Consider the following 22877-nt stretch of genomic DNA (forward strand, 5'->3'; position numbering starts at 1 on the left):
TGGGCGGGAGGAAACTGCGTATTGGTGTGACCAATCAGAATGACTGTCTACCTCCTACTTCAGCATGCTAGGTGCAGAAGCTTTCATTCAAGGCTCCTTCCTCCGCTATGCACCCATTGAACCTATTATTTAGATATCATTGAGTATCAGCGAGGAAAGTGAACAGCCAGTTACAGACCAAGTCACGCTTGGTCTCCACCGTCATCAGCAATGGCAGACGTTCGCGCGTTACTCAAGGCGAAACGGGAGGAAATTCGAGTCACTCATCCGCTAGCATCTTATACCAATGGTCAACTTCGCTGTATTGCCTGTGGACCCGTAAAGCAAGCCTCAGCCTGGGACGGGCATGTGGGGAGCAAAATTCACCGAACCAACGTCGCTCGTTTGCGAGAAGAAGAACGTCGACAGGAGGCGGAACAGTTGAAACGCGAAAAGGAAAAAGAAGAGCAATTGGCCAGCAACAACGTCTCAAATGGCAAGCGGAAAGCTGAGCAACAGGAAATGGAAGACTCAGACACAGAATTAAAACGGCGCAAAACTGACACTCGCTTTCCTGCTGATTTCTTCTCTGATCCTTCACGCGCCGCAATAATCATGCAGGATGATGATGAAGAAGGAAAGGAGACGGCTCATGGCTCTCTTGATGCGGAATGGGAGCGTTTTCAGCGAGATGTGGTCAATGTGTCTGATGGGGGAGATGCTCGTCGAGAAACATACGAAAACGCGACAGTTATGGCTGAGCCGGAGCTCGTAACAGACAACATGGAAGGGCTACCCAACCAGCAAGACCAACCAGACACGACGTCCAAGCCCCAAGATGCAGAACAATTGCGACGAGAGCAGGAGATGGATGAACGTGAATTAATAATGGACAGGTTATTGGAGGAGGAACGAGCGCAGGAAGAGGCGGATATGAAAGTAACGCTGTTAAGAAACCGTATGGAGGCACTAATGCGCAAGAGGAATGCAGCAAAGGCTGCGAAAACCAAGTCTTGAGTTGTACAATATTTGTATTCGCTCTTTTTTGACGACATCACTTTTGGTCTTGCCTCTTACCTATGGTTCGTCACGCCAAAAACGCTACCGCATCTTCAGGTAAGTACTCCAATGCTGGCGAGGTGTAATTCACGACAGTCCAGTGTTCTCCTACGCCGAGAGGCAAACAGCTGCCGCCCATTATGGAACAACAAGGAGAAAGCGATTAGGCCATGAGTCTATGCTTGCTTTCGACTGTTGCAGTCTCTGTCTCCAAACGGCCCGCGAACCTGTGGTCTGTAAGAGTGGCCATCTATTTTGCAAAGAGTGCGCCGTCAACGATCTGCGTCCGTAAACCCTTTCCTCTCACCATATCGTTATTGAACTGGATTCTTACAGTGGGGCAAAAGAAAGAGCTCAAACGCCAGAAGGAACAGGCGGAGAAAATCAAGAAGCAAATCGAGGCGGATGTCGAGGCTGCAAAAGCGGCCGCACGAGATCGCGTTTTGCAAGACTTTGAACGAGGCCAACTCGGCATTGGTTCTTCTTCGTCATCAGCCAGCACGTCAACAACCGATTCCACCACCACCACTGGCGGCAAACGATCCTTCTCTACTGCTTTTGAGTTCTCTTCTGCCCATGTCTCAGACCTCGTGGCCAAAGCTGAAGAAGCAGCAGCGCGGTTAATAGCGAAAGAAAAGGCAGAGGCAGCAAAAGCCGTCTTGCCTGACTTCTGGCTACCTTCTCTCACGCCAACCTTTGGTGGCATTGCCCAACGCGACATTCAGGCCGCGGGTGGAGCGCAAAGCAAAGAACTGAAGCCAGGTGTTGTCTGCCGTGGTGGAGGCGAAAGACATTCACTCGCGTATGTTTACTCCAAGTCTTTCGTCCCTCGAGATAATGTTTTGTTAGCCTCAAAGATCTAACTCCTGTCAAGTTTACTTTCTTTCGTGAAGGCAAAGAAGAGGACAAGGACATCAAATCCACTGGCGAGGCGGTCTGCCAACCTTGCATGAAGAAATTGTCCAATAATGTTGTCATGTTCTGTGAGTGAGAGTTCCAATCCAACTCGACGATGCTCAGATAGAACAGTAATGAAGCCCTGTTCTCACGTTGTGTGTAAAACCTGCAAAGAGAAATTGATGAACGACGGCGACAACTGTGCTTGCGTTGTCTGCGAAACCCCTTTGAAAAAAAAGGACATGCTGGAACTACATCGAGAAGGTATCATCATGGAGACTGCCATTTGGTATCTGGTCGCTAATCTACTCCAGGCACGGGTTTTGCGGGTGGCGGCATGGCAGAGACGAGTCGTGCAGGAATGGCATTCCAAGCTTAATTTGCTCAACGTCTACTGAATGCTCCATGACCCACATACGCTCCAAGAGAAGAGTTCCATATAAATTCGTGGTTGAGAACACGCTGCAGGCTTTGGTAGGCTTCCAAATCGGCAAATGGGACACCTGTTTGAGGATCACAGTAACGAGCTAGGCGGCCAGTTATTGGACAGGTTGGGGTGGGTCGAGCTGAAGCAAGATAACTGAGGCCAAGACTGGAGAAAGGCAGAAATACTCACTGAGAGGGCGATCAGTTCCTGAATACACTTGCATTTCCTCCCAGTTCACGTGTGCTCCAAACATCGCCGTCATAGTTGAGCCCCAGCTTGGTTTATTGTGAGTGTCAGCATTGCGATTATTTGTAGGTGGTGGTGAGCCAGGTTGTTGAGTTTGTTCGTGCACAACATAGTTTCGGGATGATTTTTGCACGTGAACAACAGTAGGTACCGGAGGTATTGATGTTGAGCTATGTGGGAGAGGTGCATATGGATTGACCAGAGTTTGTACGTCTTCGGTGCGACTAAGCCATCGGACAAGAGGACCTTTAACAACCTGTCGGACAACACGAGCCCGTTGCCGTTTCTCTTCTTCGTCTTTGAGATAGTCTCGATGTTCAATGATATTTCCTTCTTCTGCATCGAGGGCACGGGCAATCAGTTCTGCTTGGGTGATCATGCGAGCCTGCTGGCGAGGCTTTTTGGCCTGTTGTGCGGCCTAACAAAGTTGAGTGAAGCGGGAAACGAGATCAATGAAACAAACTTTACGCTGCTCCTCCGATTGCTTCAGTCGGGATTCCGTTAGGGTTCGACTGAGGACTGTATGTTTGCGCTTGCTTTGGCGGTTCTTGTTTTCTGTAGCTGGCTCTGATATTGAGACGCCTCGTCTAGTCTGTCTAGTCTTGGGCGGTGAGCTTGGGGGTGATGCTTTGTGTTCTGGCTGGAAGGTTGCTTTATTCCGAGCATGAGCGGCATTGGCAGCCCTTTCCCAGCGAGTCCGAGTTGCCTAGAGGCCGGATTAGACATGAATAATACATAACCAACAGCGTGCCCTGCGTGTCCTTTTCTCTTCGTCTTTAATGTCTGGTGCTGATTCAGCTTCTGATGCCGTGCTTTCGAAATCGTCGTCGAATATATCTTCCTCGTCTATGACGCAGGAAATTAGAGTTGCATCACAGAGTGAGTCGATAATGGTGTCGCACCGTTGTCGTTGGTAAAATCAGCATCTTCTTCGTCCTTGACCTCTTCTAGAGCCATTTCTGCCATTGCAGCCTGCATGCTGGACTGATTAAGATTATTGAAGCCCATTTGAGACCCACCGATTACCAGCTGTACTCCTGCGTGAACGGCGCATAGTAAGTGGTTCTTCTGGTTCATCGACTTGCATGATGGGCGGGGTTAGGAAATCTTCGGTCACGCGTCTCTCGGAAAACCTTCTCCATGCCTCGTAAAGCGCTTACTGGACCTTCGTCTCTATCCCAACTCGTCTCCCACCTCCGAGGTATGAGAGGTCTTAATATTTGACGCGTGCAGACGTTTTCTCCCACAGCACCTCCAAGACTAGGCTTGCCTCAAATAACGTCTCTTACCCTGACACTCGCGGCACGGAATGACCACTTCGGAGCTCGGTAGGCTCGATTTGAGGAGAAAAATCCCTCGTTGAAACCATGTCAAAAGACATTTTTTAAAGGAGCAACTCCCTCGCATCCGTTTCGCCAATCCCGACCTCCCCGTTCACGTTCGCAAATTCAACAAACACCCCGCCCATGACTGGCGACCGGAAATACAACTATCATTCAGTGCGTTTGCTTTTCAAGCTTCTGAATTTGGTTCTCAATAGATGACAGAGGATGGAACGACACAGAGTCTTAGTCTGCACGGGAAGTGGTCAACGACAATTGTGCGTCAACTCATGGACCTTGGGGCTTCTCCAGCCTGGGTACGCTGGAAAGCGGAGGCAAGCCGATCTGGGGCACCTCTTATCCCTGGCATGGAGAATGAAATGACAGTGGTGGATGAGCGACCCGAGCCAGAAGTAAACTTCGATGAATGGCGTCTCAAATATACCAGGAAGGAGCGCAGGGAAATGGAAGAAAAGTTGGCAAATACGCACAAAGCCAAAGCGGCGTTGACTGCTGAAGAACAAGAGCAACGGAAAATTCAGAGAAAAGCGGCGCGACAGCTTCGATTTGACGCGGATCGACTTGCAGAAGAGGAGGCAGAGCGTCAGGTCCAACTTGAGCTACAGTCCAAGCCACAAACGGGAGCAGCCGCGATCTTACCGTAGACTACATTTGTATTCGTCATCCACCTACACAAAAAATCTAGCCATCCTTGTGGTACATTAATGTTTACTCGCTCTCAGTTACGCATAGTTGAGGCGGAATATATCGTTGAAGCTAATAGGAAATAATCAGTTTTTTTTTAAACTGGATTTTCATGGAAATATGCTGACACGTAGTATGTGCCGCCCTCAGGAAGCAAGTGAAAGACTTGACTGAATTGCAGAGGATTTGGGCTATCATCCACCTGTTCCGACAAGAGATGAAGAGCGATCGAGTACTTGAGCGGAGGAAACGTACCACTAACAGTCCAGTCACGCTCACAAGAAGGCTAGCGACGGTCCCTGAAGACGGTTGGGCATCTTTGGTGGTTACTTTGTGCTGGACCTTCTCGAATGGCAGACTGGTGAGTTTCTCGACGATGGCGGTCGTTCCAAGGATTTGGGAGCCCTCGAAAGAAAGCATAGAGCTATCACGCTGCATAGACTGTTATCTAACGTCTGTGGTGGTAAAGCACGCACGTAAAGGGATGCAAGCCCCCCTCGGTTGGTATCAAAGGTTTGGTAGTAAAAGTCGATGAACTGGCCGGCCACTTGGTCGATGTTCGCCATCCTTTACGAAGCCAGAAACTGAGCAAAAATCAACAGAGTTTGGACAAGTCCAGAGGTATAGACCGACTCGATGGTGAAGGAAGAGTTCAAGAGCAAGCTGGGTGACTGGTGCCAAAGTCCTTTTTCAGTCACGCATCGCATCGTGCAGAACACTCTCGAAAAACTCAAGATTCTACATAGATCACAGTTCCGTTCCGTCATTTTCTAGCTCTCGATCCCAGCTAATGTAGTATACCATTCGTAGTGTCTTTGCCAACTCGACAAATCCTCGAGGAGTAGTAGTCGCAATTCTCCCAGATCTACCGGCATAAATGGCTTGGATGGCCATTGTGTGAGAGCGGTAACAATATAAGAGCTGAATCCAGATCAAACATGACCAGAGAAAAGAATTAGAGCGTACATGACTGTGCTTCTCGCTAATGGACCAGCTTGTTTGTCTATGCGCAGTTCTTGGCACATATTGTCGACAGTCCGTTTACCGAGAGCCCAGTAACGATATGCGCGAATGTGGTAAAGCTTGACTCCAGCCGCACTCATATCTGGCATAAGATGTAGTTGAGGCACAGGAGGCAATTCTTCGATTGGGACTTGAGCTGTTGGCTTCGGAGTTGGGACAGCAAGAGTTGGGTACCCGACGCCAGCCACAAATTTAGTCTTATCGAGCGCAATTTCTGCCTGCTCTGCTAATGTCAGTAGACGAGCAAACACTTGATAACCCGAGTACGCGTCATTTGCAGCATCTGCAACAATACTGTCAGGCAAACTCGAGTCGAACGAAATGGGACTTACACTCCAGCATAGTGGGCGGCAGCTTGGGATTCTCCCAATTGCTGACACGCACATTGGAGTCTTTGTTAAGCTCCTTGTTCAGGTACCGCGCCACCAGCTGTCGTTTGTTCAGCTTTGGATCAGCTGATCGCGATGGAGGATTACTTTCGCAAGCGACACGGGCCTCTTGCCATTTCCGAATTCTGTGCTGCAGCTGGGATCTGCCTGTCTAGCAAGCGACCCAAGCTCCACCACTCCCTCTGTCAGTACACCATAATCTTTGAATAGTTTCTTTGCGTCATCTGAAAACTGAGAAGCGGTACAGATATAAGTGAGTTGGTTACTCACTGAGAATATTTGCTCCTGCCTTGAGGATGGTTGAGTCTTCTAGGACGCGTCTCAAAGCACGTGGAAATCGAGTCATGGTGCGTTCTGAATTCCTCAATTGGATTAGAATGATCGTTTTCTGGTCGGCAATTTGTATCAGAGATACGGGGCGTATGTTGGCACCTCCTGGTCCCCGACGAAAGTTAACGACCCATTCACAATCAACGGAGATTGGACTAGTCAAAGGGAAAAGAATAAGACATGATTGACTGCAGCAAGATAAATGCTCACCCTGTTAGATTAAGCTGCTCTATCCAAGTATCGGCTTCAGTGTCTGTAGTTGCGAAGAGGACTCGAGGAGTTGGAGTTATTGTTGAATAGCTGTACAAAGGACGAGAGGGAGTCTCAGCGGGTTTTGTTGGTAATGGTGCAGAACGAGCGGATTTTAGAGGCGGGGCAATGGGTTTACTGGATTTGGTAGTATATGCATCAGAAATCGTTCTTTGAAGAACGTTGCTAGAAGGTTGGACGTCCTTGACTCTGTCAGTTATTGAGCAACTGAACGGTACAATGACTCAAGTTAAGTTGACTCACGCCTTGGAGTTCGATGAACCAGATCCATCGACGTTTAAAGATGCAAGAGCGGCCAATACACGGCTCTGTGGAGGTCTTATCGACATGAAGTGTGAACGAACCAAGAGCATACGCGGTCAGGTGATTAGTGTAACGATGTGACATAGATCACCGGCGTTCCCACCAGGACATTTACACCCACTCACACAAGGTTCGTGCTCTGGACCGAAAAGTGTTCTTTCTAAGGGGCGCAGATTACTGGCACCTTTCTACAGTCTCAGCCTTCTCTAAAAGTTTCATTACGCCGAAACAAGTTGAGCGGCCGCCTGGCTGGAGAGGTCCATGTTGATACTCGCATCTGTGTTCCTTCTTCCATGTGAAAGCGGAAGTGGTTGGCTCAAGCAATTCAATTATTTTTTTTGTGAATTTTACAGTCATGCCAGTAATATGTGAATCAATAAAATCGAGTAAGTATATGGAGAGCCTCTTCGGACTGTGTGCATGATGATAAGAGCTGGGTTAATTTATCCTGCGTCCCTGGGACGATCAACAGGGCTAATGGACTGAGTGAGCTATCATATAAAGGTCGCAGAGAGTGGTCCAACAAGGGAAGTCGATCATCGCTGCTTGGTAATCAACGGTGGAATACTGCGTGACCAAGTGACCGCTGTCCAGTTAGATCAGCCTCATCAAGTCAAAACCACCACCACCGAAAAATGGTGCGTCCATTCTCCTGCTATCCCGGGGCGTCCTACGCTTCAACTCTCGTTCGATAACACACGCATCGAGGTCCTTGTGAGTCTCAACGGAGATTGGCCGATTTCGTCCAACTGACCCGCCATTTAGCTGAGGTTATCTGGACGTTAGGGCTCCGGGATAGATGCTCTCTTGTGGAAGCCATTTTGCTAACTACTCCCTAAGACCAAGGGAACGTCATCTTTTGGGTGCGTGATGGTGCTTTCCGATATATGAACAAGTTTTCCTGAAGCGATGAACTTGCAGTAAACGACACACAAAGTCGCACACTCTCTGCCGCCGTTGCGGAAACCGGGCCTTCCACAGACAACACAAAAGTGCGCTCTTGGCTGATAGTCTTGGAATGTGTTGTTAAATTGTGTGTTATAGCCTGTGCGCAATGTGGCTATCCCTCTGCCAAGATTCGGTCGTATGAGTGGGGCCAAAAGGCCAAACGTAGAAAGACAACGGGCACTGGTCGCATGCGGTACTTGAAGGATGTCTCTCGGCGGTTCAAGAATGGGTTCAGGTTTGGCATTCTCTCGCAAATCCCGTCCAGAATCTAAGCGCTTCCGTAGAGAGAACACAACGGCCGTAAAGCGCGTCAAAAAGACAGAGTAGTGGACCTCCTTCCTTTGCTGTTTTACCTATGTAGCTATGAGGTGAATTGCATGCACACCGATTATGACACTCTGAAATGTTATTGTACATACTACGCATCGTCACCAAAATACTCTTCCACCAAAGCCTTCTTTCGCAAGGCCAAAAGCACTGTCTCCAACTCTGCTGTAGTCGGGAGTTTTGGTGGGATAAGGAGTGAGGGTGAAAGAAAAGTCATGTGTGCCGCAGCAACTCGAGCATGAACGAGTGTCTGGGCTACGGGTGAGTTGGCGTCAGGCATCGATTCTTCAACACCTGTGTCTTGTGGAGCTATCGATGGTGGTCGTGGTACAACTGCATCCTCCGGCAAACCCAAGGCAGCGCGAAGATTCCTTGCTATTTCTTCCCAGTCTAGACATGATAAGCGAATTGTGTGGAGTGGATTTCTGAACGCCTACCTTCGTTCTCTAAGCCTTTTTCAAACTCAAGTAGTTCATCATCAGCCTCGTCCGAATCTCCAAAGTAGGTTGGGCCTTGGTTCATGAATTTTGAGTAGAAGGCGAGGGCTTGGTTTTCCTCTTCCTCCTCGTTCTTTTTGCTCTGAAACAATTCCCGGACACCAGGGAGCTCTTTTGCACGACCAAAGTACCTGATGCGAGTCAGCCCCAACTTATTACACGGTTTGAAAATAGACCAACTTGTAACCTTTAGTGCCTGGGACCTCTTTGCCGTCGTCATCGAGCATAGCTACATTGCGACGATAATTGGCACCCCCAAGAGCGACAATTTGGTTCTCCCAGTGCCGCTTTTCGCGCAGAAGCTTGTTGATTTCATCGTTGAGGTCGCGAAGTTCGTAGTCACTCAACCCCGCTGAAAAAACATTTAATGGTATATTTACTCGAAGCAGACGGATTACTGACGGTCTTGAATCTTGGCCACCTTGCGGCTAACCTCGCGAAGAAGTTCGCCGCGCCAACGTTCAGCTTCTCTGAGACTCTTGCAGGCACTTGCCATACGTGGGCGACGATCGGCTCGAGTTCCAAGGCCTAGTTCGGCAGCTTGGGCTTCGCGAAAGCGATAAAGCATAGACTGAGCTTTCTCTTGATTACGAGCCTGTTCATAACTTGAGACGGAAAATATGTAACACGAAAATATTCAACTGACCATGGTGAAGTCAAGTCAGGTAGTTGAGTGGCACGTGCTTTGACGAAGAGATAACGATAATCGACTGCTGTCAATCACTGGGCTTGTGAACACACAGTCCTCAGTCCTTCTTCACCGACCGTCAATGTCGACGGGATCCCTCTCCGATTCTCTCACTTCACCATCTCCCTCCCCGCCACCACGAATGGCACCCACAACACGTCGACCTGGTCGGCCGAAAAAACCACCAAAAAAAGCCCCCCCACCCGTTCGGGCTCCAAAGAAGGGAGAGTCGATTCCAAAGGCACCGCCTTCGGCTGGTCTGGAGACAACAATTGACTCTGGCTCAGAGCTTTCAGAGCTCACTGAGGACGAAGAGGGCAATGCAGCAAAAGCCCATAGCCAGGAGGGGGGTAGTGTGGTGGATGATGACCAGATGGAAAACGAGCAAAGCCCCACACCTGACGATGACGACGGTAGCACCCAGGACGCGAAGAAAAAGGGGAGAGCGCGTGCTTCGAGCAGGAAAGAGCCGTCTAATGGCCGACCAACAACAAGCAGTGGTAGCAATGGAGCGGGGAAACGAAAACGGAGTAGCATAATACCACCGACAATGTGGGGCTGGGCTGCCCCAGGAACTACAGCTGAAGAGGAAGAAGACGAGCGTTCTCAGCCACAAGCAATGGAGGAAGAGTCAGACAGTGAACAGGTATGTCGAGTTTTTTCCTCTCAACCACACAACTCATGCGACCCATGCAGGAAGCAAAGGAAAGAGATGATACAGAGGAGGCAGACGAGGTGCGCTACCACACAAGTTACAGAAAAACACCTAATATTACCCACTAGCGCCTCAATGGCATGCAAGTCGATGATGTAACTGTCGAGACGGCACCCATCGAGACGGCAGCGGCGGCAACTCTGCTAGACTTGCTCGCTGTCGCGTCACCAGAGATGATCAATGGCGAGGTCTCTGAGGAGGAAGTTGATGTTGAAGACCCTCCGGTTGTCACAAGCGAGACCGTGGAAAATGTAAAGCGGATCGCCAGAAGAGCGTCTGCTGCTCGAACACCGCTAGAAGAGGAAGAAGACGACAGGCCAGTGTCACCCATATCTCAAGACGGAGAGGTAGTGGATGGTCCTAGTCGCGAAGTTTCCCCGGTCAGTGGTGACGAAGACCCTGAACCTGAAGCAGCAGACAAAAGCGACATCGAAGTCGACGCGCCTGATAAAAGTGACGTTGAAGACGAAGCCAAAAGCGACGATGATGCTGATATGGAAATGGATGTCCAGCCAGCACATCGTGCAGAAGCATTAGATGTTCTCGCTAACATTGAACTCAAGTTTTCTCTTACTCGCCGGGCAATCTTTCTGGACAGGATGGAAGGATTGGCGTGGGAAGAGGCGTTAGTCCAAGCCGGCACACATCCAGAAATGCTTCACATTCAACGCGAGCTGATGGCAAGGCGCGACCGTCGCATAGAGCTCGCGACGCGAAAGCGGTCCTTTGAGTGTGCTGATGCGGAGCGCAAAAGAGTGACTGCTGAACAAGGGGTGTGGTCCTGGTGGAAGGTATGCGAACTTGACTAACAGCTAAAATCCATTCTGATGTTTTATTCAGTTATCTCGAGATGACTTGCAAACAGACATGATCACCGAGACAAACAGAAAACGGAGAAAGATGGAACGTGACAGACGTGGTTCAGAGCGTTCCGTGCCATGTGTGTTTTCAGTTTGCTTTTCTTGTCTTCCGTTGTTTAACACCCTCTTTTCAGTACGCCGCAGCATTCCCCCAGCTCCGCCTTCAAACCCTTCATTGCCACCTCTTGATCTCCGTCGAATTCTCAGAGGTGAATCCGAGTCATCCCAGACTAAGCAACCAACTCCTCGTCAAGGATCAAATAGCAATTCAACGGCATTCGTTTTCCCAGATGTCTCGTCTCTCAGTGCGACCGAAATAGAGCAAGATCTTAGCTATATGAGTCGTCAAAGCCAGCCAGCCCCGCCTCCTCCAATTCCGCATGATTTGCCCCCACCATCTTCTCATAGGCATCCAGCACCAAATCGAATGATGATGCAGCCATCTCAGCAAATTCCTGCCCCTCAGCCTATGTATGACCAGGCGTATCAACGACCATATCATCCGCCGCCGCCACAAGTCGGCCCGGGTTATGCAAGGACTCATCAGCCTCTACCACCTCATATGCAGCATCATAGCCATCCTCCTCCTCAAGGTGGTTTTGAACTTGATTATCGAACAGCCTATCCGCCATCACGAAGACCTGAGAGTCCGGGACCAAGATGGGGCAAACCTGGAGCCAACGAGTGGTCTGGGAGCGAGACTCGTGTCATTGGAGGGGAAGGGCGTATCGAGCAACAGCAAGGTCGCGTGATTGGGATGGGAATGCCGATGGCCAGACTTCAGGACGATGATGAGCGAGAACGCATGATGAAGCGTGAACGCGACCGTGACAGGGACCGTGATCGTGAGCTTCATGATGTTGACCGACGTGACTACGGTCATCTACATCGAACACCACACCATTCTATCGCTGGGCCACACCATCATCACCATCATCATGGTCCAGGAGTGCATCATCATGTTGTCCACCACCACCACACCTCCAGTACTTCTCGGCCATCTTCGTCACACTTACCACGGCCCTCTCTCAGTCCCCGTGCCTCCAGAGAATTTGATTCCAGATCTTCCCATAACGACCGTCCGCCACACCAAGCAGAGCTAATCAACATTTCCTCCAAATCTTCGTCAACCGACCGTTATGAACGGGATCCCGACTATCGAAAGCGAGTTCTACCACCGCCCGATGATCGTGACAGGCCAATAGCAACACCATTCGTGATGGGAGGCTCATATGGCAACAATGGGCCAGCAGCGAATCGTAGCATGCGTACTCCTCCGCCAGTGAACAGCCCAGCCCAACCTAATAGGGCTTCCTCACGATCTCTCGAGGATGCTTTCCGTATGCCCCCTTCTTCTTCAACCTCTGTCAGTTTTCTTGGGGAGTCAGTTCAGTCCCATCGACCTTCCTCCCACCCGTCTTCGCCGAGACGTTATTCACAGACTTCTCAAGGTCCACCATTACCTGCCCAGTCATCATCTACTTCACGTTCTTCTACTGCACGGCCAAGTGGGTTTTCGCCTCCAATGCATCGTGCCCTGCCCAGCACTAACAGTCCTGCCTTCGGAGGTGGAGGCTCGCGATATCCTAATGGTCCATTATTGGCTGGAGCACGTGCGCCGACACCAAGTCGCTCTCCTGTTCTGCATCGAGCGGAGCGTTTGCCGTCTCCCCCGCCATCCTCTTCATCAAATAAAATGATGGTTGGCGCTATGATGAACGGGCCACTCCCCCCATCTTATCCAGGGTCTTCGAGGACAACAACACCCACAGTCACCTCCGAAGAAAAGGGGACTCTCCGCAACGACTCCCCATTCGTTGGGCCTTTCGCGGGGATAAACAACCCCGCTCCTTCTTATGTCGCCAAACCTCCCAATGCGGAAAGAGATCGAGACAACAATAAGGTGGACGGTGCGGGCAAGACTGACAAGATGCCTCCACGAGTCTCACCTCCTCCGCCTCTTGCCCCACCGCCTTCTGTTCTTCCACCTCTTCCCACGCAGCTTAAAAGTGAACGAATTCAATGAAATCCTCTGTTGCTTTGCGTATTGTACTCGTCTCACGGTACTTAGTTTATTCACTTGTATCCCCGTCGCCAAATGTAATCGCTCTCCAATCCTCATACCGTTTGATACTGGGTAATATATAGGCCTGCCGTAGGTTGGGTCACAGAACGAAGGCTGACAATTGAGCTGACCTGATGCTGCCTCTGCCTTGCCAGTCACATCAATTTTGCAGCCTGGCTTTGAACATCGGAACTCGAATGTTTGGTAAGTCCCGGACTTGCAGGGGTACTCGGGGAGTGAGTGGGTGTTGTTGAACGAAACCAGCAATGCGCCCACGAGTTTTCCACCAACTGGTCGCGTCGAATACGACAACTTTTGCATATTCAACTTTTTGGTCACTGGAAGTTGGTAGATCTCAATCGTGGACTCCTCATCCGCGATGACATCGTTGGATTCGCCTTGAGCGGGCACCGTAATCGAGAGGCTGCATTTCTCCATGCCAAAGTCTGTGGAATGGTCAGGTTAGTCCGTAAAATGAGTTGCGGAATGACCTGCAATCCGGAACTGTGCGATAGTTGAAATCTATCGAGTATTAAAATATCACGTGTAGGAGAGCGAAAGAAAACCTACACTCTCAGTCAGCAGTAAGCGTCTTTCGTACTCTGGAACCATACCGTCGGCAATGGGACGCATAAGCCCATAGGGAGGGAAGATCTTGTGTGGGTTGGTGCGGTCGATTTGGACAAAAGCACGGGCATGGTTAATGATGGGTTTGTGTTTTGAGCTTTTCAGCGGTGTTTGCGCGTACAACTCTGCCAGGTTGACATAGGGAGAGCGGATCTCGAGGTCTTCTTCTGGCACTTCAAGTTGCGAATAGGCAGTCGTAGAACTGTGCAGGCCAAGATACAACACCAAGACAACGTCGATAACCGTGCAGAGAGCGATGATGATTGTCGCTACCCACACAAGGCGGTCAAGCTTGGAGGGTCCAGGTTTTTCAACTGGTGCTGGATTGTCAGGTTATTACCCAACTATGTATGATCGCGCTGGAGCGAACCTCTCATAAGCTCCTGATGGGTAGAGTGGCCCAGCAGAGAGGTATATTCTTCGTCGTCGCCGATAGCGGCAACATCAGGTTCAGAGCCAGAGGAGCTTTGTGGTGAGTTGAGCTTCATTGAAGACAGCGATTGGGAAGAAATCGAGTGGTAGATGTATTCTTGGACGAATTTCGGGCTTCCATTGCACCGAGAACAGAAGTTTGATTTGCTGCCGGAGTTCACAGCTTCCCGTGTCTGTAGCGGGAACGTTCAAGGCCTGGTCGTAACAGACAAAACAGAGTGACTGTTGATGATGCAAAACCCCCTCGACCCTCGGACACCTCCATGCCAAAGAAAAATGCTTCTTTATTGCCTTTAATTGACCACCATCCTGCCAGTGGTTTGCGATGCAAGTTATACTCTTCCTTCTCCTCTTGCTGCTGCCAATAAAGATTGGTGGCGGGTTATGGCTTCGCAAACTCTGGATATTCGACGCTTTCTGTCAGCATTTATTACTGGCTCCACCTTCTTGGTTTTGTCTAACACACCTATGAAGCCTACATCGGGGACGATTACCCTCGTAACTGGCCTATAAAATGGCCGCATGATCCACGCGTCAGCATGCCTATTCACGACACGGTTCGTTTCCAGCTGGAAACCGAGGATGGAGAAGCAGAGTGGGCAGCCTCGATTCCAGGCAGTGGCATAGTCTATCTTGGGGAGCAATGCCGACCGTTCAGCATCTCGATGTTCCATCAAATACGATGTCTCGACATCCTACGCAAGTCAATTTCCAGCGTATGGTCTCGCAACGCTACCATCGATCAGCTAGGTCAAACCCGCGATTATGAGTTGACAAAGCATTGCCTCAACTATATGCGCCAAATGGTACTCTGTCGCGCCCATCCTTACCTCGACCCAGTGCTGGGCTTTCCTCAACCTAATGCTCATCCGGATAAGGATGTCTGTCTTGACTGGAGTGTCGTATATAGAGAAGCAGTCGCCAGCCAAAAACGATGTGTCTCATAGGTTAGCCCAATAAGTCCTTTTTCGAACCTTAGCTAATCCATACCAAAGAATACACCCTCAGACATGGGACGAAGGATGCGACGCTTTGCTCCGTTGTGACTCCTCCTGCTCTTCGCCTCCGTGGTTGACAACAGACAACTCCATACCCGTCGACACACGGTCAAATGCGTCTTTTGTCCACCCTGCTCCCACTGCTAGCCTCAGGATAATAGCTTGCGGTGATAATGCCTTGAAATAGTCAATAAACTAACTGTTCTTGAAAAAAAACGGTGATGGCGTACGACCACAGCGCCCCAAATATCGGCAAGAGACAAAGCCTCCGGAAGATTGCGGATGTACAACGCCAAATAGACGATCCCAAGCACTGTAAAAGTTGAATTTCGCCCAACTTCCACTTTTGTTTTACCCACCAGTGAATGGGAGCGCTGATTCTACTAGTACGGCGAGCAAGCCGGTGTACCGCTTCGAGACATCGGTGCCGAGAACGCTGCTCATTTTATTCTGCACCCAGAGAAGGCGAGCGACGATCATGGCAGTAACGAGGATGTTGAACACAATTGTGAGGACTGGTCATCTTTCACGTTATGGACCAATTTTGCGATTGGAAAACCCACCAAGCCATGGGATACCAAAATTCACCGTCACACCTAAACTATTGGTTCTTTGGAGTTGCAACAGGATTGACGACTTGCCTTGGAAGAAGTTCCCATTAGGCAGGCCGCTTTGTATCGTGGTCGTGATTCCCATCGCTACAACATGTGTCTTCAGAGCATAGGCCATACGAATATGCACAACGCACCGACGGATGCGAGGTAAATGAGCGTTGGGAAGACCATTGCCAACTTCATATGCCCCCAGAAAATAAAGCACCGATAGAGCATTAATCCATCGCCCAGCACGTTGGCTGTCACGTCCGCCGCAGTTCCTGGGCTCCGTTGGCATTCTTATCATCGCTAAGTAGCAGAGAGTCATACCAAACGTGTTATACCAAGCCGCAATATTCTAGTATCATTTTCAATTGTTGTGTTCAAAGGGTGAATAAGGGCTCACTTCTCCGAAAAACTCGACAGGTCCGCCCTCGATATCGCGATGCTCAATCCACATGGCTTCTCCGAACCAGCTTGAAGTGATTCAGTGCAAGTCCAGCATCGTAGAGAAGGCGAAATCACAGGTTTGCAGCAAACGCGATGGTAATCAAGACCAATAGCAGCGAAGAGTAGGCCATGTAAAAGACTTTAGAGCTTCGCTTTGCCTTCAGGTTAGCCGTGTCGACATTGAGGTGGTACATCGACTGAAGGTACATCGATAGCTGCAAGCCATAGAGGATTGCAAAGAATGTCTGCCAGAGTCGCGTCAGCAAGGGACAGAGCACGGTTCACAACACGCAAACATTTCCAATGTACCATGAACGCTCAAGCGGAAGGCTCTGGTCACCCATTTTCGACGCTACCGATGTGGACGCTGGAAACTTGGGATAACGTCAAGGGCACTTATATCTCTCCCAGGAGTCAGGCACGCAGAAGAAAATTCGAGGTTTGTTGACATATAACGTTGAATTCACAAGATACGGAAGACATCAGGCATCACGGCGGTTGGGATGGCTTGGGAGCAAGTGAAGGCCATCAGAAACACACGTTACTATATATTGGGACATAATTGCAAGCTTTAGCTTGGAAATATTTGTCAACGAGAAGCGAGCAAACAAGCCCAAGCATACCTAGTGCGTTTTTTTAGTTGCCAGTAAGCAAGGTCAGAAGACGATGCGGGCCCAATTCGTCTGCTGTTGGTACATCGATTCAGCTAGCTTCACCTGCGGCCAACGATAACAAACCTTTTTCGGGGTTGCTGCTTGGCACTTCTCCGCCTCCAAGTAAAGTCAATGATGAGCCTCGGACATAGAATGAGTTACACACTTTCAAGCGGGGCAGCGCGGACTGCGACCACAGCAAGTACGGCAATAAAGAGCAATAACCTCATCTGAAGGCACGTCCAAGAATCTCTTGCGACCTGTGGCGAATACTCTGGTATTTATGGCGACCAGAAAAAAAACTAGAGTAGGACCCCAAGTTGCATCTGGAGTTCTTTGAGGGAGAAGCTTGATTGAGAGCGGGAGTACAGCGAGCGGGTAGAGATCATAATTTCTGGGCTGTTTCATGGCTTGCTTCGAATCCAGATCCAGGTTAAGAATAGATATTTTTTGCCTTTTCTTGAGGGTGGTGCGCTCATACAGAAGGTATAACGTGGGAAGAATCTAGCTTGGGAGTGCGGTGACATTGTGGAATTCTTTCCAGATGGCGACCCAATCACTCCAGTTGTCATCAACCTTGGAAATGACCGCGCTCCAGTCTCGACAGACGTGGGTAGCACCGGTGCGGTCATGTTCAAAGTTCCGTGTTGTGAAATCGCCGGGTTCTAGCGTGAGATCTGCTTGACAAAGCGCCCGTTCTCGAAGGTAATTGAGGCAGTGATGGAGATGCCCCCATGCGACGTGTGGACTAAGGTCAACGAGCGTGTCGCGGAATTGTTGGAGACAGTGGAGCTGCAAGTACTGAGAGGAATGACAGCGAATGAGAGCGACCTACAAACCTCGTGATACATCGATCTAAACGGGAGAGAGAGATAAGGACTTGAATAAAGTTTAATCTCCACGCTTACACAAAAAAAGTTCGGTGGTGAAGGCCTAGGCGAACAGAACCCACCCCGTCTGGGAATGCAGCATACCAAGCATCGCGAGCTTCAGGAAGGAGGGAGTACTGGACGCTTTCCTCCGCAACCATTTTGATACGTTCATCAAGAGCGACACCAGGTAAGAGCGGTGGAAAATCGTCTGAGAGACAGTGAAACTGTCAAAAAGAACGCAAAGAAACGAGCTACCTCCAATGTAGGCTGGGGTAATTGCCTCTATGAGAATATGGAGCATGCGAAGAGTGAAAGATATGCGCACAATAAGAGTGCTCGTCTTTTTGCGGACGATACGCCCTAGCAGAGGGACTGGGACGTGAATTCGATGGCACCAGGCTGAGAGTGACTTGGACATAATTGAACAGAGTATATGTGAACCACATTGAAGTCAGGCTGAGAGCGACTAGAGTAGCCCCCAGTATTTTTTCGTGGGTGATTGAACGAGCCATGATGGTCGGGAGACAGAATCTAAATGCACGTGTTATCTGTTCAAGTTGATCATGGCCTTCCAGGTCCAACTCAAGCAAAACACGATATCAGGTATATTCTATGGCAAATAGTCTAGTAAAATCCTGACTTCTGCGCAGAACGGGAGCTTGACGACGCCGTGGATGTTTGTGTGAGAGCATACGTTGACGGTGAGGACACTTCATGAATAACGGGCAACGGTCTTGAACTTGCACCCAAGAGCGCGCCAGCGACTCTATGGTCGGCGGAGACCAAGTTCTAAAGGGCTTAATCTTTCGAGCGATGATACGTGCTGGCCAACTGGATGGCCAGGTTTACTTCGCGACAGTCAAGGAAACCGGTAAAGTTGTTGGTGTCGCAATATGGTTTCCGCCTGGCAAATCCATGTTTTCATCGTGGGGAATTTAACCTACCCTCCCGCCGGTATTTTATCATTCTCAGTGAGGAACAAAGAGCTCTTGGTTTCGACGATTTCATGGGCAAACTCTCACCAGAGACCAAATCTTTTTGGGAAACCGCGGCAAGTGTCTCTTATTGCCATCGTAATACGACCTTCCTTGACGACAGCAACCGCTAGTATGTCCCAGCCGTCGAAAAATTTATTGAAGAGACTCTTGGTCCCCACGCAAGCCCGTTTTAGCAACCTTAACGGAGCCCTATCGCTGACCTTCTCATAGGCCACTCGAGAGTTGTGATCCCGCTTGCAGACAGATGAAGGCTGACTTGGGAAAATATAGCTCGTTCTATTTGAATCAGCTCGCGACCGACCCAGAATTCCAGCGACAGGGTATTGCAACGCTGCTTTTGAAGACGGTTCACGATCAAGCAATTCTTTCCTCGCGTCATTCGTTCTCATACTCATATCATCATAGTATAAATCCAGCGAATCACCACCAGTCTTTGCCCACTGTGCGGCCAACGAGGCGAATGTAAGGTTCAGTTATTTTTAGTGCGTTGCTAACTCCGACTTAGGAGCGGTTCTATCAAGCGCGTGGCTACACTACGAGAGGTGTTATGGAGATGGATGCATCGACGGGTCCATACCCTGTTATCATTCTCACCAAATGATCAGTAGACCATCACGAACCCACTCTCCAACGCCCGTCAACATCGGCGGTCATTCCAACAAGTTCGACGTCTGTTACACTCCCACAAACTCAGAGTACCAACAGTTGTCGCGGGAAGCTGGTGGGAGTCTAAGAATATCAGTACTCCATCGCTCTTGCTTTCCGTCTGGCCATGGCACTGAGCACCAAGAAAACATCTCTCTTCCCCGTCCTTCTGTTGATTTTGCTGGTGAAAACCGCCGCGATTGTCTGGATACGGCGCTTTCGTCCCAACCCTCCGAGTCAATATTGTAAGAATCAAGAGCTAACCCGAAGTTCTTCACTTATGGCTTGCAGCCTACCTTGGGGACGACTATCCGAGAGCGTGGCCGATACCGATGACTGGTCCAGTCCACATGCCACTCGAAAACACTGTGCGCTATGCAATCGAGTCCCCTGAAGCAGACGAGGAATGGCGGTCGATGAGCCCAAATGACGGAATAATTCATCTGGGAAAACATCGACGCCCGTTTAGCATCTCTATGTTTCACCGCGAGTAACTCATTGGTACTGCTCTCCTCCTGCTAACGTTTCACCAGAGCTCCGATGCATCGATATTCTCCGCAAAGAGATGTGGCTGGCCCAAACTACTGGTGTCACCAAGCCAGACTCGATGCTCAACCGCCACTGTGTCAATTACCTAAGACAAATGATGTTTTGTACCGCCGACTCAACTTTGGATGTAGTTCGGGGACCCATCGCGCACCCTCTGGTGGTCCCCGAGTTCTTCACATGTAAAAATTGGTCAATGGTCTATGACGCTGTAGCACAAAATAATCAACAACTGTAGATAGCCCCACTTGGCGGGACAGACAACATTAAGAGTGCAAGTACAAGGTAGCTCTACTTCTAGCAGCAGTCATAGTCGTAATTGTTCGTGCGTCAGCCTGAGACGAGGCGCGGACAATTAATTGGGCGTCAAAATAGCATTACCAACGGTCACCGCCCCCTCCAGCGAGTCGTCCTCCATAGCCATTGTCACTGGAGCCATAACCTCCTCCCCCTCCCCAACGTCCCCCACCGCCACCGCCCCCGCCACCACGTCGGCCCCCTCCACCGCCATAGCGACCTGATCATCACGTGAGAAAGTAAAAGACCAGTGACTTGATGAACAAACCTCGACCACCCCCGCCTCCGCTGTACATGGCCATTTCCTCTAGTTGAGGAGGGATCGTGGCTTTAGCATCTCTCAGGATAGAAAGCAGCTCGCGCGCAGCCTTGGCATTTTCCGTGGTGAAGTAAGTATAAGAAGTGCCTTTCATGCCAGCACGCTGCACAAATAATGAGCCTGAATCCACTGATGAAGGAAAAAAAAACGGACCCCTGTGCGACCAATCCGATGAATGTAGTCTTCACAGTTATTGGGGAAATCATAATTCTAGCACATCGTCATCAGTACCCAAGTAAAAGTAAAGGTGGCACAACTCACGATGACATAGCGGACGTCCTTGACATCTGCAGTTCACAATCGACAGTCGAGGACAATACATTGAAGGTCGAAGACGAACGAGTTCAAGGGAGGGAAGAGCAAAGACAAAAAGTTTGGTCAATAACGTGAACAGGCATAGGAGAAGCAAAGGCGCCAAAGAAATAACACCCAGGGTTCGTGAATGCAGAGAAGTGAACAGAAAACTTGTTGAAGGGCAGGCTGTAGTCGAGAAGGGCAACAGGATAGATCAATTAAGCACAGTCCATAACCGCTCGTGACCGAAAACCAACAACAGATTGCATAGAAATGTCCGTTGGAAGGCAAGCGATCCCATACGCACTCCATGAGAGAGAACGTCAGTGGGCATGTCTTGGAGAGGTTAGAGGGACGCTGAACAAATTGTCTGTCTTGATCCGGTTGTCTTCTGCTCAACGTAGCCTTCTACAGTTTGTCTGTTCTCATTGCACGAAGACCTTGCCGAGAGGGGTGAGCTGTATTGTGTCAGGTAACTACACGGGAGAGTTTCGTTCTCTCCCTATTACCGTGTACCACTCTGCAGCACTGAGGAAATGTAGAAGAACGTACCAAGACCACGAGACGCGACGTCAGTGGCAATCAAAATTGGGGACCTGCTAGCTTTGAACTCGCTCAAAACCCAGTCACGTTCACGTCTGAAGATATGTCAATCCAGCGGAAACTAGGCCAATCAAACGAGGACTCACTGTTCTTTGTCTCCGTGTATAGCAAGTGCTGGCCAGCCATCTTGACGAAGATATTTCGTTATGTCGTCCGCAACTCGCTTAGTTCCGACAAAGATGAGTACTTTGGCGTTTTCGGCACCGATTTGGTCAAGATGCTTGACTAGCTTGCCCCGTTTTTCAAAGTCGCTGCAAACTTCAACGATCTGAGTGATGTTGTGGTTGGCGGTGAGCTCCATGGAACCAATGTTGACTTGAATCATGTCTTTGAGGAAATCCTAGATGTCATAAGCACAACATGGTAACAATGAGGCGGAGAACGCACATTGGCCAATTTTTGAACGTCTTTCGGCCACGTTGCACTGAACATAAGAGTCTGTCGGTCTGGTCGGATTTGACTGACAATTTTACGAATCTGTGGCTCGAAACCCATGTCAAGCATACGGTCAGCTTCATCCATGACTAGATAAGTGACTCGACGAAGATTTGTCTTCTGTGTCTCGAGCATATCGATCAAGCGACCGGGAGTAGCGATAACAATTTCGACACCGCGTTGGAGGTCACGTATTTGCGGGCCTTTCGGCGCGCCGCCATAGATGGCAGTGTTGCGAATGCGGGAATTCGACCTATTGAGGGCGAGTCAAATCGGACGACGACACGAGCTCATGAGAGGACATACCCAAATTTGGTGCACTCTTGTTGGATCTGAACGGCCAATTCACGGGTAGGCGCAAGAATAAGCGCAATAGGGCCATCTCCGGGAGCTAAAAGCGGTTGGCTAGAAAGGTGGTTAGAGCTTGGTGTCGCTGGGTGTGCTGCGGCTTACGCATTGATGTGGAGCATGGCAGGAAGAGCAAATGCGACAGTCTTTCCGCTACCAGTCTGGGCAATCGCAACAACATCACGGCCGCTCAGGGCCATTGGCCAAGCTTGGCATTGAATCGGTGTTGGGCCTGCAAAGCCTTGTGCACGGATGGAGGTCATCAGGTATTCGGGAAAGCCTGCCTCCTCGAAGGTGGTCACTGGCCGAGGAATTCCACGCCCTTGAATCTAAGAAAATTATATCAAGACCGACAAATGCAATAAAAAAAGGGTACCTTGATCTCTTTTGCTCTCCTGAAATCTTCGACTTCCTTTTCACTGCGCTCCTTAACTTTCTTGTCTTCGACGTAAAAGTTCTTTTCGAAATGCTCGACCTTGGTGTTAGACCAGTCGATAGAGCGAAGACTTCCACCCAGGTTTCCCATGCGGTCGTCGTTTCCGCCACCCCAGCCCCCACCCCCGCCACCCCCATAGCCTCCACCGTAGCCTCCACCGCCGCCATATCCACCGTAACTCTGCAAGCAAGATGAATTTTCGAGCCTAAACCCATTAGAAGGCGACAAACCATGTCTTGTGTGGGGTGATGGGGGTAAGAGATAGAAAAATGTTTGTGACG

At 49.8% G+C, this 22877-nt stretch overlaps 15 protein-coding genes across 15 annotated transcripts; 7 read left to right on the forward strand and 8 right to left on the reverse strand.

Moving 5' to 3' along the window:
* Nucleotides 1–210: 210 nt before the first annotated feature.
* Nucleotides 211–996, forward strand: MIND_00232300 (uncharacterized protein; the record flags this gene model as incomplete). Its single annotated transcript, XM_037359207.1, has 1 exon — nucleotides 211–996. The coding sequence occupies one exon, from the start codon at nucleotides 211–213 to the stop codon at nucleotides 994–996; it is 786 nt and encodes a 261-aa protein (XP_037224302.1).
* Nucleotides 997–1049: 53 nt separating this feature from the next.
* MIND_00232400 (RING-type domain-containing protein) lies at nucleotides 1050–2314 on the forward strand (the record flags this gene model as incomplete). Its single annotated transcript, XM_037359208.1, has 6 exons — nucleotides 1050–1095; nucleotides 1140–1322; nucleotides 1375–1840; nucleotides 1888–2021; nucleotides 2068–2199; nucleotides 2250–2314. The coding sequence occupies exons 1-6, from the start codon at nucleotides 1059–1061 to the stop codon at nucleotides 2312–2314; spliced, it is 1017 nt and encodes a 338-aa protein (XP_037224303.1). The 5' UTR covers nucleotides 1050–1058.
* A 5-nt stretch (nucleotides 2315–2319) lies between these two features.
* MIND_00232500 (YL1-C domain-containing protein) lies at nucleotides 2320–3704 on the reverse strand (the record flags this gene model as incomplete). Its single annotated transcript, XM_037359209.1, has 6 exons — nucleotides 3628–3704; nucleotides 3511–3587; nucleotides 3360–3454; nucleotides 3072–3314; nucleotides 2552–3026; nucleotides 2320–2501 (listed from the first exon to the last, which is right to left on the reverse strand). Exons 1-6 carry the CDS (start codon nucleotides 3693–3695, stop codon nucleotides 2320–2322), a joined length of 1140 nt encoding a protein of 379 aa, XP_037224304.1. The 5' UTR covers nucleotides 3696–3704.
* Nucleotides 3705–3727: 23 nt separating this feature from the next.
* On the forward strand, nucleotides 3728–4595 carry MIND_00232600 (L51-S25-CI-B8 domain-containing protein; the record flags this gene model as incomplete). Its single annotated transcript, XM_037359210.1, has 4 exons — nucleotides 3728–3809; nucleotides 3858–3936; nucleotides 3986–4107; nucleotides 4156–4595. The coding sequence occupies exons 1-4, from the start codon at nucleotides 3749–3751 to the stop codon at nucleotides 4593–4595; spliced, it is 702 nt and encodes a 233-aa protein (XP_037224305.1). The 5' UTR covers nucleotides 3728–3748.
* Nucleotides 4596–4673: 78 nt separating this feature from the next.
* On the reverse strand, nucleotides 4674–5201 carry MIND_00232700 (Nuclear transport factor 2; the record flags this gene model as incomplete). The annotated part of the gene is made up of 4 exons (XM_037359211.1): nucleotides 4674–4707; nucleotides 4764–4837; nucleotides 4891–5067; nucleotides 5112–5201. 4 exons carry the CDS (start codon nucleotides 5199–5201, stop codon nucleotides 4674–4676), a joined length of 375 nt encoding a protein of 124 aa, XP_037224306.1.
* Nucleotides 5202–5405: 204 nt separating this feature from the next.
* MIND_00232800 (Nuclear transport factor 2) lies at nucleotides 5406–6991 on the reverse strand (the record flags this gene model as incomplete). The annotated part of the gene is made up of 7 exons (XM_037359212.1): nucleotides 6891–6991; nucleotides 6588–6836; nucleotides 6318–6532; nucleotides 6135–6271; nucleotides 5991–6087; nucleotides 5602–5941; nucleotides 5406–5556 (listed from the first exon to the last, which is right to left on the reverse strand). The coding sequence occupies exons 1-7, from the start codon at nucleotides 6974–6976 to the stop codon at nucleotides 5406–5408; spliced, it is 1275 nt and encodes a 424-aa protein (XP_037224307.1). The 5' UTR covers nucleotides 6977–6991.
* Nucleotides 6992–7528: 537 nt separating this feature from the next.
* Nucleotides 7529–8225, forward strand: MIND_00232900 (Ribosomal protein L37; the record flags this gene model as incomplete). The annotated part of the gene is made up of 5 exons (XM_037359213.1): nucleotides 7529–7588; nucleotides 7791–7813; nucleotides 7872–7942; nucleotides 7995–8133; nucleotides 8183–8225. Exons 1-5 carry the CDS (start codon nucleotides 7586–7588, stop codon nucleotides 8223–8225), a joined length of 279 nt encoding a protein of 92 aa, XP_037224308.1. The 5' UTR covers nucleotides 7529–7585.
* Nucleotides 8226–8316: 91 nt separating this feature from the next.
* MIND_00233000 (uncharacterized protein) lies at nucleotides 8317–9383 on the reverse strand (the record flags this gene model as incomplete). Its single annotated transcript, XM_037359214.1, has 5 exons — nucleotides 9369–9383; nucleotides 9125–9317; nucleotides 8903–9074; nucleotides 8663–8853; nucleotides 8317–8615 (listed from the first exon to the last, which is right to left on the reverse strand). The coding sequence occupies exons 1-5, from the start codon at nucleotides 9369–9371 to the stop codon at nucleotides 8317–8319; spliced, it is 858 nt and encodes a 285-aa protein (XP_037224309.1). The 5' UTR covers nucleotides 9372–9383.
* Nucleotides 9384–9492: 109 nt separating this feature from the next.
* MIND_00233100 (uncharacterized protein) lies at nucleotides 9493–13011 on the forward strand (the record flags this gene model as incomplete). The annotated part of the gene is made up of 6 exons (XM_037359215.1): nucleotides 9493–10056; nucleotides 10107–10145; nucleotides 10194–10916; nucleotides 10966–11065; nucleotides 11120–11194; nucleotides 11240–13011. The coding sequence occupies 6 exons, from the start codon at nucleotides 9493–9495 to the stop codon at nucleotides 13009–13011; spliced, it is 3273 nt and encodes a 1090-aa protein (XP_037224310.1).
* A 92-nt stretch (nucleotides 13012–13103) lies between these two features.
* MIND_00233200 (uncharacterized protein) lies at nucleotides 13104–14180 on the reverse strand (the record flags this gene model as incomplete). The annotated part of the gene is made up of 5 exons (XM_037359216.1): nucleotides 14048–14180; nucleotides 13621–13997; nucleotides 13542–13572; nucleotides 13182–13496; nucleotides 13104–13135 (listed from the first exon to the last, which is right to left on the reverse strand). Exons 1-5 carry the CDS (start codon nucleotides 14163–14165, stop codon nucleotides 13104–13106), a joined length of 873 nt encoding a protein of 290 aa, XP_037224311.1. The 5' UTR covers nucleotides 14166–14180.
* Nucleotides 14181–14434: 254 nt separating this feature from the next.
* MIND_00233300 (uncharacterized protein) lies at nucleotides 14435–15056 on the forward strand (the record flags this gene model as incomplete). Its single annotated transcript, XM_037359217.1, has 2 exons — nucleotides 14435–14528; nucleotides 14584–15056. 2 exons carry the CDS (start codon nucleotides 14435–14437, stop codon nucleotides 15054–15056), a joined length of 567 nt encoding a protein of 188 aa, XP_037224312.1.
* Nucleotides 15057–15113: 57 nt separating this feature from the next.
* On the reverse strand, nucleotides 15114–16494 carry MIND_00233400 (uncharacterized protein; the record flags this gene model as incomplete). The annotated part of the gene is made up of 10 exons (XM_037359218.1): nucleotides 15114–15284; nucleotides 15338–15420; nucleotides 15467–15622; nucleotides 15671–15703; nucleotides 15749–15805; nucleotides 15856–15981; nucleotides 16031–16058; nucleotides 16107–16176; nucleotides 16226–16395; nucleotides 16447–16494. 10 exons carry the CDS (start codon nucleotides 16492–16494, stop codon nucleotides 15114–15116), a joined length of 942 nt encoding a protein of 313 aa, XP_037224313.1.
* An 813-nt stretch (nucleotides 16495–17307) lies between these two features.
* MIND_00233500 (uncharacterized protein) lies at nucleotides 17308–18196 on the reverse strand (the record flags this gene model as incomplete). Its single annotated transcript, XM_037359219.1, has 5 exons — nucleotides 18001–18196; nucleotides 17931–17942; nucleotides 17712–17883; nucleotides 17643–17658; nucleotides 17308–17595 (listed from the first exon to the last, which is right to left on the reverse strand). The coding sequence occupies exons 1-5, from the start codon at nucleotides 18185–18187 to the stop codon at nucleotides 17308–17310; spliced, it is 675 nt and encodes a 224-aa protein (XP_037224314.1). The 5' UTR covers nucleotides 18188–18196.
* Nucleotides 18197–19445: 1249 nt separating this feature from the next.
* MIND_00233600 (N-acetyltransferase domain-containing protein) lies at nucleotides 19446–20134 on the forward strand (the record flags this gene model as incomplete). Its single annotated transcript, XM_037359220.1, has 4 exons — nucleotides 19446–19563; nucleotides 19610–19804; nucleotides 19852–20046; nucleotides 20103–20134. The coding sequence occupies 4 exons, from the start codon at nucleotides 19446–19448 to the stop codon at nucleotides 20132–20134; spliced, it is 540 nt and encodes a 179-aa protein (XP_037224315.1).
* Nucleotides 20135–20241: 107 nt separating this feature from the next.
* On the reverse strand, nucleotides 20242–22829 carry MIND_00233700 (uncharacterized protein; the record flags this gene model as incomplete). Its single annotated transcript, XM_037359221.1, has 11 exons — nucleotides 20242–20381; nucleotides 20430–20583; nucleotides 20634–20690; nucleotides 20742–20767; nucleotides 21327–21412; nucleotides 21464–21717; nucleotides 21765–22065; nucleotides 22119–22217; nucleotides 22266–22489; nucleotides 22537–22776; nucleotides 22827–22829. 11 exons carry the CDS (start codon nucleotides 22827–22829, stop codon nucleotides 20242–20244), a joined length of 1584 nt encoding a protein of 527 aa, XP_037224316.1.
* Nucleotides 22830–22877: the final 48 nt, after the last annotated feature.

Source organism: Mycena indigotica (genome assembly GCF_014461135.1).
Source record: "Mycena indigotica strain 171206Taipei chromosome Unknown Mind.scaff0002, whole genome shotgun sequence".
In the NCBI taxonomy this organism is placed as follows: domain Eukaryota; kingdom Fungi; phylum Basidiomycota; class Agaricomycetes; order Agaricales; family Mycenaceae; genus Mycena; species Mycena indigotica.